The sequence below is a fragment of the Panthera tigris genome, chromosome B2, assembly GCF_018350195.1.
Source record: "Panthera tigris isolate Pti1 chromosome B2, P.tigris_Pti1_mat1.1, whole genome shotgun sequence".
Classification (NCBI taxonomy): domain Eukaryota; kingdom Metazoa; phylum Chordata; class Mammalia; order Carnivora; family Felidae; genus Panthera; species Panthera tigris.
Window position 1 is genome coordinate 88,818,278 of NC_056664.1, and position 12,712 is coordinate 88,830,989.

General features: G+C 45.9%; 1 protein-coding gene across 3 annotated transcripts in view; it reads right to left on the minus strand.

Moving 5' to 3' along the window:
• Positions 1-3,338, minus strand: part of FAXC (failed axon connections homolog, metaxin like GST domain containing) — a 76,117-nt gene extending 72,779 nt beyond the window's left edge. For 2 of the 3 annotated variants that reach the window (XR_006217758.1, XM_007084923.3), the window contains exon 1: positions 2,595-2,860. Coding sequence is in view for 2 of the 3 variants with exons in the window: in XM_007084923.3 (XP_007084985.2) it covers positions 2,595-2,860 (266 nt within the window). In the remaining variant the exon portion in view is untranslated. Of the gene's footprint in view, positions 1-2,594; positions 2,861-3,215 lie in introns of those variants that run through there. The other variant, XM_042986857.1, reaches the window with a different exon arrangement.
• Between the last annotated feature and the right edge of the window lie 9,374 nt (positions 3,339-12,712).

The window sequence follows — 12,712 nt, forward strand, 5'->3', positions numbered from 1 at the left end:
CCAAATGGATTGAATTTAAGATAACTGCTAAGCTATCCCCACTCAAGGAAATGAAGTAGAGGGTTGAGGCAATATTTGTTTAAAAATACTGCAGCGGGAAAAGCATGCACAAAATCCAAACTACTCCTTTGGTTTTATACTCATGAATTTAACTCCCTAAATAATTCTCACTGGTCAGCTTTCCTTCAGACACTGGAGACCTGGCCATACACTGGGGTTAAGTCCATGCAGCAGACAATTCAAGTGGTCACGACTTTACCGTTGCCCATGACCTCAGACATTGTGATCTTTTCCAGGTGTATTTTCCATCCTGCATATTCCGGATTGTTTGGTTTTGCTTAAACTGAGACAACTGAAACTTAAAGTTCATCCTAAATGGAAGTTTCTGTCTTGTGACCTCCGATGGTCAGTTCCAGACCTTGCTCCGTCTTTCCCCCCTATCTTTTTGTGCCACGAGAGGCTGTCAAAAACTCTGGTCCCCGCCACAGGCCTCGCTTGCCCGAGCAATGCCCCAGTTCTCTACATTTCTCCTCCTCTTCCCCCATCCAAGTTTATTTCACATCAGTACTTTCTAGGAGCCAGTGGTAAAAAAGTACAGACACACATTCCCAGGTCTGGATTCTACTACTCTTACCGTGTGATCTTGGGCAAGTGTTTTAACCTCCCTCAGCTGTACTCTCCTTATCTATGAAATGGGAATCACACATCCAACGAGAGCTGTGAGGGATAAATAAGTGCAAGGAAAGCACTTCTATGAAGAGTCCCTACTAAGGGATCAAAAACAGGCAGCCATTTTTATTATGTGCATAATAACAGGGTTGTCTACCCCATTATAACACATTTCCTACCCAGGGTTTAAACATTTGTCAAGAAACAAAAGTGAATCAACCAAGGATTAAAAACACCTCGATCGAAGTAAGTATCCAAGTAGTCCACTAAGTGGGGAAGGACACTTCTGTGGGCAGAAAGTCTTCCTTGTCCAGCAACCACACCTGCCAGGGCGTGGCCTGCTCCCAGGATGAGCTCTGGGCTACTCCCTATTTCTGCAAGGTCATTAAAGCAAGGTTTAGAGCTGGTCCTATGAAGCTGTGCCTTCACCCCCTCCACAAAGTGTTAAACCGGTGAGAAGTCACACAGTTCTGGATCCTGAAAAGGCTTTGGGCTGGAAGATAACTGAGAAACAACTGGGTTACTGTTTAAAGCACTGCACAAATGTTTTAGTTGTTCATACAGCTTGCCTCCTAACTTGGAATAGAGTTCTAAAACTAGCAAAAGTAGGAAATGATCTAGAGAAATAATCCACTTACAATTTTTTTTCCTTGGTTCAACTAGATGATTCAAGGCACTGTGCTGAGAGAATTCAATGTATATAATACGTTCAAGATAAAACTTCTCAATTATAGCTAAATAATAGTGAAAGCCAGTACTTCCCTCAGACCTAAATGATTTCCCACCCTCTCAAAGACTAGAAATATTCAAAATACCTACGTTAGCCTGTCACCATGACCAGGAATCCCCGCAGGCCTGTTAAAGGTCACCTGTCACTGTCTTTGTTTATAGCCTATTGTGTAGGATTCCCCCGCTGGAAAAGGGCAGTGTGAACACATTTCTCGCTATTTAAAAAATACTGGCCGAAGGATTTTCTCAGCTACTGAGAACCGCTTGCTTCTGGCCTTCTCCCGGGAACAGAGGGCTCAAATGCATGGAAATTTTAACCATAAATCGATGTATCCACAAGCCAAAGGACCATCCCAGGAGCCTATGGTATTACCCTACTCAAAGATCTCATGTTGTTCTGGATGTACCAACAGTAGGGGCCTCCATTTCCTGGTATTTCCGAGTCAGTCCTGTAAACATTCTGCGGCAGGGGATGAAACTGTTTACGGCACTGGGTGACTCCCGTGTTCCTGTCAAACACGCCCATGTGCTAGTGCTGTCCTCGGATCTTCTACTGTTCACACAACAATGGCACTGAAACCGGAATATGGTGCTTAGCGTTAAATACCTGATCAGCAGATAACCCGGTTAAGGCTGCATCAAACCTGCACACCACTACAACTGACCATGCCTCTTTAACAGGGACCTGGAGGTCTCTGGAAGCTTTTGCAATTTCAGCCTTTTGATGATGTTGACATATGGGGAAGGATAGTGGAGAACTAGTAAAAGATAAGGTTAGTGGTTAACATTCCAGCATTATTACCTATAAACAAATAAGGCATTTCATAAAAGTGTAAATTAATATTTCTACAAGGCCTAGTTCTATTGTTGCAAACATTGCACTTAGGATCTTACTAAGGGCATTTCATAACAGACTATTTTGCTCCACAACAACCCAGAGAATTTTTGCTTTTAGCGCCGAAGGATTGGGAGACCAATGTTTTTCCCTCCCAGTACCGGGTTAATTCTCCCATTAACTCCGAACTGCCCCTCAGGGCAGGTGACCACGGACTGCCTCTAGGGAAAGGTAAGGGCAGGATTCTTGGGCATTTTGGGCGGCGTGACCGAGAGGCTGGCACGGTCCCCCCTCGCGTCAGCCCTGCCCTGGCCAAGTGCCCCTCTCGGCGCCCCTGCGCGGGGCCCTCTCTCCGGCTCACCTAATGACCAGGAGTTCGTGGAGCAGATACGCAGCTGCGGCCAGCAAAGCTCCCCCGGTCAAGTAAAGTGTTTTCTTCCACCAGGGATCGGAGCCCAGCCCTGCCATGATCCCACCGTAATCCTGCAAAGGGAAAGCGATGATGTCCCCATAAAAGGAGAAGGGCTCCTCGGACCCGGCCCACCAGCCGAAGAAGGAGACGCTCTGGTTCCAGCTCAGATCCACCACGCACGGCCTGGACGAGGCAAAGCCAACCCCCCAGTGCATGCTGCGCGGCTGGCTGCGGGCGCCCCTCCCAGGGCCCGCGCCGCCCGCATGGGAAGAGGCCGGTGCGGCCCTGCGCGGGCTCAGCGGCGCGCTGGGGGCGCGGGCGGCGCGGGCGGAGGCGACCGAGGCGGCGGCGGCGGTGGCGGCGGCGGCGGCGGCGAAGGAGCAGGAAGGACGAGGGCCGCGGGCGGCGGGCCTGGCCGGCGGGGCCCCGGGGCCCTGGGCGGCAGCGGCGGCCGCCGGCTCCCCCCGCAGCGGCCTCTCCGCGCCACTCTTTGTGTCGGCGCCTGGAGAAGGCCGCGTGATGTCATTGCTCCCCGGGGCAGGGAAACAGAGGCGGGATAAAGTCACCTACCCCGCGCCCTGCCCCCGCCCCGCATCTCCGCGGTCCGGCGGCCTCCGCCCCGGCCGGAGCTGCAGGGCTAGGCGCGCCCGGCGGGCTCCGCGCCTCCAGGCGGCACGGCCGGGAACGGCTCGGCGCGCGAGCCCTAGCTGCGGAGGTGCCTGGAAATGCGGCTCCGCCGGGAGGAAGCTGCAGTCAGGGCCCGGATCTCGGTCCCCCCCAAGCCCCGGCCCGCCCTCCGCCGTCGCTCCAGCCCCTCCCGCAGGCCGGAGAGCGGGGAGCGCGCGGGACTCACCTGAGGCCGCGCCGAGTGGCAGGCAGGAGACGCCACCAGGTGGGGGCTGGGAACGAGCGCCCGGATTAAGGTCGGGAATTAAGATTGTTCTGGCCATCAGGAAGGCGCTGTGTATTTGCATAATTTATAACAAAAACACTCTTATTACAGGGCACAGTTACCTAGGCTTTGGCCATGTGCTCACGGAGAGGAGAGCTTGTCTGGTTTGACAAGTAACAGCAACAATGCACCCTAGAGAGATTTCCCCTCTGGCAGACCCAGCTCAAGTCTTTCCCCCTTTGAAGTCATTATGGGGAGAACCCGCAGATGTGGGGTGTTTTGGTTTGTTTTCCTTTTCTTTTCGGTTCAGAAAATCTCACAAACTCTGTGTGTGTGTGTGTGTGTGTGTGTGTGTGTGTGTGTGTGTGTGTGTGTATTTTCAATTTTATTCCATTAACTTCATGGTTAATTTCATTTTTTAAAGTTCCTAAGTCTAGGGGCACCTGGGTGGCTCAGTCAATGCAGCGTGGGACTGTTGGGCTCAGGTCAAGATCTCACAGTTTGCGGGTTTGAGCCCTGCATCAGGCTCTGAGTTGACAGCGTGGAGCCTGCTTGAGATTCTCTCTCTCCCTGTCTCTGTGCCCTTCCTCTCTCTCTCTCTCTCTCTCTCTCTCTCTCTCTCAAAATAAATAAATAAACTTAAAAAGATCATAAGCCCAAACAATAGGGTCATGTTTCATGGTTTTATGATATACACATGAATTTTAGCAAGAGCATGGATAGCTTAAAATTGTTTGGAGGCACTGAAAAAGAAATTCAAGTCGGCGATTTATCTATCACTCCCAAGGTGAAAGGATGGATGTGGGAACCCTCCAAGCTTTTTCCTGAGAGGGCGCACACTGGAGTGAAGGAAAGCTCCCCCTTCCCTTCTACTTCCGCTGCCACATCAGCCCTTTAGAAGACCAGGGAATGCTGTCATATTCCTAAAATATGGACTTTTTGCCAGCCTGAAGGAGATATGGGAGGTACTAACCAGGATTGGGGAGGGGTCCCATGCAGCAGTGTGTAGGTACCCCTGACCTCTCCGGAAGAAGGAGTGTGTGTACTCAGAAGTGGAACTCCTTTGAGCAGGTTGTGGGAGTGAAACCCAAGGGCCTGCTGGAGTGACACGGGTGGTCACCAGATTCCTCCAGGGAGAAGGACCAGAAGGCTTCAGGGCCTCGTTCACAAGAAGCAGAGTGGGCAGGTTCAGGATCAGAGCAGAAATGCTCTGTGCCCAGATGAGACAAGGAGCTGACACCAGCCATTCTTCATTCTTCTTCTGTGACCTTCAACAGAGCACTCAGCCTTTGCTCTCATTAAATGTTGAGCCAATATTTAAAAAGTAACCGTTTGTTTTTCGGTACTGAGCTCTATGACTGAGTGTCTAGGTTCAGTCACAGGATGAGCATAAGTTACCTTCAGTGAAGCCTTCATGGAAGGCAAAAGAGAGAATCAATACTGGCAAAATCTGTGTCTGGGAAACAAGTTAGAAACCAGACGAAGTTGAATGGTCTCATCCCAAGAGCCACTTACTGCATTTTACTGTCACAGCTCTTCTGGTAGGCCAACCTACCCCACTCACTCTTGGGGGCCTGTGGACATTCCTGGACTTGTCAGATCCTCTTTGAACATTATGTGGCCTTTGGTTCAAGTGTGGTTTACATTTTCAGAGACACCATGAGGTGAACTATTTTTAGATGCATGTGTAAATAAATTCTGTGAGAAAAACTAGAATATAATCTTAATCTGATGCAGATTAAAAGTTAGCTTTTAGACCTGTGACAGAGAAGAAAGATTATTAAAACTCAGCTTGTATAAAAGTGAAAGGAGGCAGGGGCGCCTGGGTGGCACAAAGTGGTGGGCTCTTGATCTTGGCTCAGGTCGTGATATCACAGTTCTTGAGTTCGAGCCCTGAATCAGGCTCTCCCATGATGGCGACTCAGAGCTTGCCTTGGATTCTATCTCTCCTTCTCTCTGCTCCTGCCCCACGTGTGCGTGTCTGTTTGTGTGGGGGGGTGTGTGCAAGCACACACACATACACACGCACATGCTCTCTCTTTCTGTCTCAAAATAAATAAACTTTAAAAAAATTTTAAGGGGCTCCTGGGTGGCTCCGTCAGTTAAGCGTCCGACTTCGGCTCAGGTCATGATCTCAAGGCTTTAAGCCCTGCATCGGGCTCTGTGCTGACAACTCGGAGCCTGGAGCCTGCTTCGGATTCTGTCTCTCCACTCTCTCTGACCCTCCCCTACTCATGCTCTGCCCCTCTTTGTCTCTCAAATATGAATAAACGTTAAAAAAATATTTTTAACGTTTATTTATATTTGAGAGATAGAGACAGAGCATAAACCGGGGAAGAGGCAGAGACAGAGGGAGACACAATCCGAAGCAGGCTCCAGGCTCCGAGCTGTCAGCACGGAGCCCGACTCGGGGCTCGACACGGGGCTCGAACTTGTGAACTGTGAGATATGACCTGAGCCGAAGTTGGACACTAAAATGACTGAGCCACCCAGGCACCCCTAAAAAAATTTGTTTTTAATTCTCTAAGGTGAAAGGAGGCAGGAATCTCTGAGGAGTCAATAGATACAAGAGGTGAACAAAAGTTTGGTATGAGAACATGAGAACAAGGCTCTGAGGAAAAGGAAAGCATCTATAGCTGTGAAGGCACAGCAGCCATGCAAGCCTTAGCCAAACTTTGTGCAAGATCAGACTGAGTCCTACATGGAAAAGCTGCTCCACAAAGGGGTGCAATCCAGCCACAAAGAGAAGGAAGACTATGGCCCAGAGGCAGGGACTCAGCCCCAGAGCAGTGGTGGTGGTGTAACTAACAGCCAGAGGGGAACTGAACAGAACTGGGTTAACAGAGGAGCTGAGGAGACGAACTCTTCAAAGAATGGCCCCTCAGAACCCCCTGTGTAGAGCCAGATCCCAGGCTGAATCCCCAGGGGCTGTGTAGGAACTGTGCCCTACAGGGTGAAGGTAGAGGGAACTAAATAATTCTGCCTTCCAGCTCCCCTCCTAGGACTCCTTCAGCTACAGAAATGGTATGAAGACCGTGGGAGCCAGATGGACATCTTCACTCTACCCCTTCCGCAACCGCCATCAATTCTGACTGCCTTGGTGTCATGACCATGGATATAAGCTCCACGCTAGAGGGATATTATTATTTTTCTTTCTCAAGGACTTTGTTTCACTAACTCTAATTGAGGTTTTACAAGACAGGAAAAGGGAAGGGACTAATATTTATTGAACACCCATCTGTCGATATTTTTTTCAGTAACTTTTCAAAACAACCTGTATTAGATAAGTATTGCCATCTCCATTTACAAATGAGAAAAGTGAGGCAAAGAGACATAAATTAACAAGTTCAATTCCCATAGGTAGGTAATGATACAGCCAAGGTTCAAACCCAGTGTCTCACACCAGGAGCTCTTTAAGCTTCCTACCACTTGGGGTATTTCTCAAGTGCCAGGGCTGGTGCCCTGTCCATGGCAATCCTTCTTTATACCATTCTGTTCTGAACTATGTCTAAATCTGATGGTTCTAAAGCCTCAATACCTACCAGTTATACTGTCACCTTTTGAGAAAGGTGGATTCAGACAGTTCCTTATGCCAATATTGCTATGTCTATGTTATGCTTCGCCACGACAGTATGACAAGGGACAAGTAAATCAGTGCTTCCCGAACTTGTATATGTATCAGCTGGAGCTCTGCCATTATGATCAAATAAGAAACAATTGATCGGTTCTTCTCCAACATTAGTGTGCAAACATTAGCTTGCATATGAAATACATGGCATCTTTTTAACATACAAATTATTTTTTTAATGTTTATTTATTTTGAGAGAGAGAGAGAGGAAGCAGGGGAGGGGCAGATAAAGAGAGAGACTCCCAAGCAGGCTCCACACTTCATCAAAGAGCCCAACGGGGTCTCAATCTTATGAACCATGAAATCATGACCTGAGCTGAAATCAAGCATCTGCCACTTAACCAACTAAGCCACCCAGGTGTCCCTTAACATACAAATTCTAACTCAGTAGTTCTGGTGTGAGGTCTGAAATTCTGTATTTTTAACAATCTTCCTGGTAAGACTAAACCATACTTTGATTAACAGTGGTCTAGACCAGGGGTGCCTGGGTGGCTCAGTGGGTTAAGCGTCAGACTTCAGCGTCAGACTTCAGCTCAGGTCATGATCTTGGGCTCTGTGAGTTCAAGGCCCGTGTCCGGCTTGGTGCTGACAGCTCAGAGCCTGGGGCCTGCTTCGGATTCTGTGTCTCCCTCTCTCTCTCTGCCCCTCCCCCACTCATGCTTTGTCTCTCTCTCAAAAATGAATAAATGTTAAAAAAAAAAAAAACAACAGTGGTCTAGACCACTGGCTTATGAGGAGGATCCAAGAGTCTGCCCAAAAGGGACCACCCCAACCCATGTTCTTTTTTTTTTTTTCAATTGGCAAGTGTTTATATTTGGTTTTAATATTAGTTTAATAGGACTTCCAAAGCAGTTTAATAGGACTTCCAAAGCAAAAATATTGAATTTTATATCATTCCTTTGGATTTCATATCTTTTACATGATCTTTTTTTTTTTTTTCTGTGATTGGCTTTATTTCACTTTGCATAATGTCAAGGTTCATCCATGTTGTAGCATGTGACAGGGTTTCTTTCTTTTTTTTTTTTTAATATGTAATTTATTGTCAAATTGGTTAAAAACTGAGAACAAACTGAGGGTTGATGGAGGGTGAGAGGGAGTGGAGGGTGGGTGATGGGTATTGAGGAGGGCACCTGTTGGGATGACCCATGTTCTTAACCAACTCAATCAAGTCACAGTTCATGATGAGTTTGGACACCAGACATACATATAAAAGGGTGTATGCAGCAGAATCAGACATGGAGAGAAAATGAATCAAGACTCAAGAAGAGCAATTAGAAGAGAAAGTAATACATATTCCTTGTGAGAGGTCCTAGCCTAAGTGCTATGAGGTGACAGAAGAAGTCACGGGGCAGGAGAGTTGGGGGTGAGGGGGAGTGGTAGGGGAGAAAAGGGGGAGAAGACAGGATCCTAGGAGATTAGCGTTAGCAGAGCACCTTTTTCAGGTGCCAACACAAAGAGCACAAACAAATGAATACATTGTTTTTATAAATTTCATTGACACTTGAAAAAATTTTCATTTAAGTATGATACTTTATGTTTCAAAATATAGTTTAAAAGATTTAAGGCCTTGCTGCTGGGGTAATAAGTGGATGTGATGTTGGTACTATTGCTGGTCTTACATAATAAAGTTTAAGATGCCACTTTATTAAAATATCTCTAAAATATTAAAAATTAAAATGTTATTCAAAAAATAAACAATTGAATTGATAATGTTACCCTAGATTTTATTGTAAAGCTTCTGCTTTCTTGGCTTGACTTGTGGAGAAGAGATCTAATACCACCCTACCCAGATACCCTGAATCTTCACCAACATTAAAGCTGAAAGCCAGTATATCACCATAAGATGACTTTGCCTGTCTACTTTCTGATTGGCTGGATGTGAGCATCTTCTAAATCTTTATGTAACTATTAGAAAACATTTTCTGCAAAATGGAGTTGATGCTGAGAAAAGATATGCAAATAATAACTAGGCTCAGATGAGTGATGGGCAATTGAGAAGGTGGGTCACAAGAAGGGTTTGGAGGGCCCCTGGGTGGCTCAGTTGGTTAAGCATCTGACTTTGGCTCAGGTCATGATCTCACAGTTCATTAGTTCAAGTCCCCCATCAGCTAAGCTTGAGCCCTGTTTCAGGCAAACACAAGCCCCACTTCAGATGAGCCCCACTTCCCTCTCTCTCTCTCTCTCTCCCTCTCTCTCTCTCTCTGCCTCTTGTGGGATTCTATCTCTCTCTCCCTCTCTCTGCCCTTTACTCACTTCCAGCACTTTCTCTCTCTCTCTCAAAAAAGATGAAAGAAAGAAGAAAAAAAGAAAGAAAAGAAAAAAGAAAAGAAAAGAAAAGAAACAAAGGAGGAAACAAGGAAAGAAAGAAGGAAAGAGTTTAGAGATTTTGAGCTGGGGCAGTGCATTAGTTTGCTAGGTCTGTCATTACAAAGTACCATACCCTGGGTGGCTTAAACAGCAGAAATTTATTTCCTCATAGTTCTAAAGGCTAGAAGTCCATGATCATGGTGTTGGTGGGGTTGATTTCTTCTGATGGCCATATTCTCCCTGTGTCTTTATATGGTCTTTCCTCTGTATGTCTGTGTCCTAATTTCCTCTTCTTATAAAAACACTAGGCATATTGGATTAGGTCTACCCTAACGACCTCACGTTACTTTAATTACCTCTTTGAAGATCTATCTCCAAATACAGCTGCATTTTGAGGTACTTCAACATATGGATTTTATGGGAACACAATTCAGCCCATAACAGCCCATAGAATGCTCAAATGGAGATGTCTCCAACTGTGAGGTTTAGAAAAGAGATTTGGGCCCAAGATCGAAATGTCTGGGGGTCATTAAAGGCAAAAAGAGTAGATATGAGAATGTGAAGTTCAATGCTGTGTGAGAGGAGAGAGGGCCAAGGATAGAACCCTGAAAACAACACATCTAGTGATGGCCTAAGGAAAAGAGACCCATCCAGGACATTGAGAAGGAGAAAGGGCCAGGAAGGAAGCCAGATGGGTGTTGGGGCTGCAAAAACCAAGGTGTCTCAAGAAAGTATGAACTGGGATCAATAGTGTTACATGTTCCCAAAAAGTAGAGTAAAATAAATTTAGCCAGCAGCACAGACATTACTGACCTTGGTGGCCAAGCACATTCAAGTGTCAAGGGAATAGAAGCTAGGTTTGAAAAATGAAGGAATGATGGGGCGCCTGGGTGGCTCAGTCAGTTAAGCATCCAACTTTGGTTCAGGTCATGATCTCACGGTTCATGGGTTTGAGCCCTGCACTGGGCTTGGTGCAGACAGCTCAGAGCCTGGAGCCTGCTTCAGATGCTGTGTCTCCCTCTCTCTCTGTGCCCCTCCCCCACTCACACTCGGTTCTCCCTCTGTCTCTCAAAAATGAATAAATGTTAAAAAAAATTAAAAAGAAAAAAAAAAGAAAAATGAAAGGACGCAGGTAAGTGTAGATAACACCCGTCATGAATTTGGCCGTGAAAGCGGAAAGCAAAGGTGATCGTTGGAGGGGGAAATAAATATTTCTCCATTCTTTAAGAGATTATGTAATTTATTTTTAATATAAATACACAAACAGTACAAAATTCAACAGCTACAAAGAAGAATGCAATGAAAGGTAGATCTCTCTGCCAGGACTCTTCCCTTGCCTCCAGATGTGCTCTCTTCTCCACCCTGCTCCTCGCCCCAGAGGCTGGACTTCATGAAGGACATCAATGATTTCCTTGCACTGTGGCTTTTGGTTGTATGCACAGAAACGTCCCTCATACGGTTTGCCCCATGACAGAGGTTGGAAGGCAGGAGGAGAGTAGGGAAGCTGTGAGTAAGCCATAGTGTCTTCTCCTGTAGTCACCATAGGGCCATGGCTCCTATCACGCAGGTCCCTCTACACTGCCACCTTCTGTGGGTTTCAGGAAAGTCCACACACCTTCAGCAGGAGCCATGGTAATGACTTCTGCTGCTGCCTTCCCTGGGGTGCAGTTTTGTAAATAGTCCTTTTTTGGCCCCTCTTCAAAATACCCACTTTAAGTGTGCTTTCAGTTGTTTGCTAGGATTCTTTTCTTTTTTTTAATGTTTATTTATTTTTGAGAGAGAGAGAGAGTGTGTGAGGCAGAGCAAGGGCAGAGAGAGAGGGAGACAGAGGATCCCGAAGTGTGCTGGGGCTTGAACTGAGAGATGATGGAACTGAGAGATCATGAGCTGAAGTCAGACGCTTAATCAACTGAGCCACTCAGGGGCCCCTCTTGCTGGGATTCTAAGACACAGTCGCCCTCCTAACTTTGTTCTTGTTACCCAGTTCCCCTCCCCAGATACAAATATAGCCATCACCTTCTGTGTTTATTCCTAGAGATATTCCATGCATTACAAAAGCATTTTCTATACATACATGTACCTATATATATGCATATATTGTTTTAAATTATTTTTACACAAATTTGTATCATTAACTGCCTCTCCTGCACATTACTTTCTTTTCCTTTTTATCTTAAATATGGAACTTCTAAGCTTCCTGATTCTTTTTTTCTATAGTTGCACAGAATATAGTGGTTATACATGCACATACACACACACTTCTGCATACGTTTATATTTCTAGAAGTGGAATTTCTGGGTCAAAGGAGCCATGCATGTAATTATGATATATATTGCCATATTGCCCTGCATAGAGGGCAATTTAAACTCTCAATAGTTTTGAAACTGTTTCCTCCTATGTCCCCTTACCACACATTTTCTTGAATCCTTTGATCATTCCTAATTTGGTAGGTGAGAAAAGTGTCTCATTTGGTTTAAAAAAATTATTTTAATGTTTATTTATTTTTGAGAGAGACAGAGCGTGAGCAGGGGAGGGACAGAGACAGAGGGAGACACAGAATCCAAAGGAGCTCCAGCCTCTGAGCTGTCAGCGCAGAGCCCAACGCAGGGCTTGAACTCACGAACCATGAGATCATGATCTGAGCTGAAGTCAGACGCCTAACCGAGCCACCCAGGTGCCCCTCATTTTGGCTTTAAATTTATGTTTCTCGTGTTATGTGTGAGGTTGGGTGCATTTCTTTAAAATACATTTGTACTGACTTTTCAGTGAACTCTTCATTTTTTACTGGGTTATAAGAACTTTTTAATTGATTTATATGAGCTTCTAATTGGAAAAAAAAAACTGAATTGATTTGCAAATATTTTCCCAGCTTGTTATTTTTCCTTTTTTTTTTTTTTTTTCTTCTATGGCTTCTTGGTTTTCTATCATAGTTTTAGACAGGGTTCCTCCTCAGACTGGGATGTTTCAGTCCACAATTTCAGATACTATTAGGTGACTTCAAGTGCTGGGGGTGTCCATGAAGGTGTCCATGGGGGTGTCCATGAAGCCTCTAGAGACAAGGTTCTGTTGCTGCTGAGGTAGGACACAAACCATCCACATAGACATTGAAGTTTCTCAGGAAAATGGGAGAACATGGGAAGGGTAAGGAAAAAAAAAAGATGCTGTGATTGAAGGGAGTGACCAGAAGTGGGGAATGGCAGCAGAGTAGTGAGGACAGGACAGCTAGACTTGAGGCTTGGA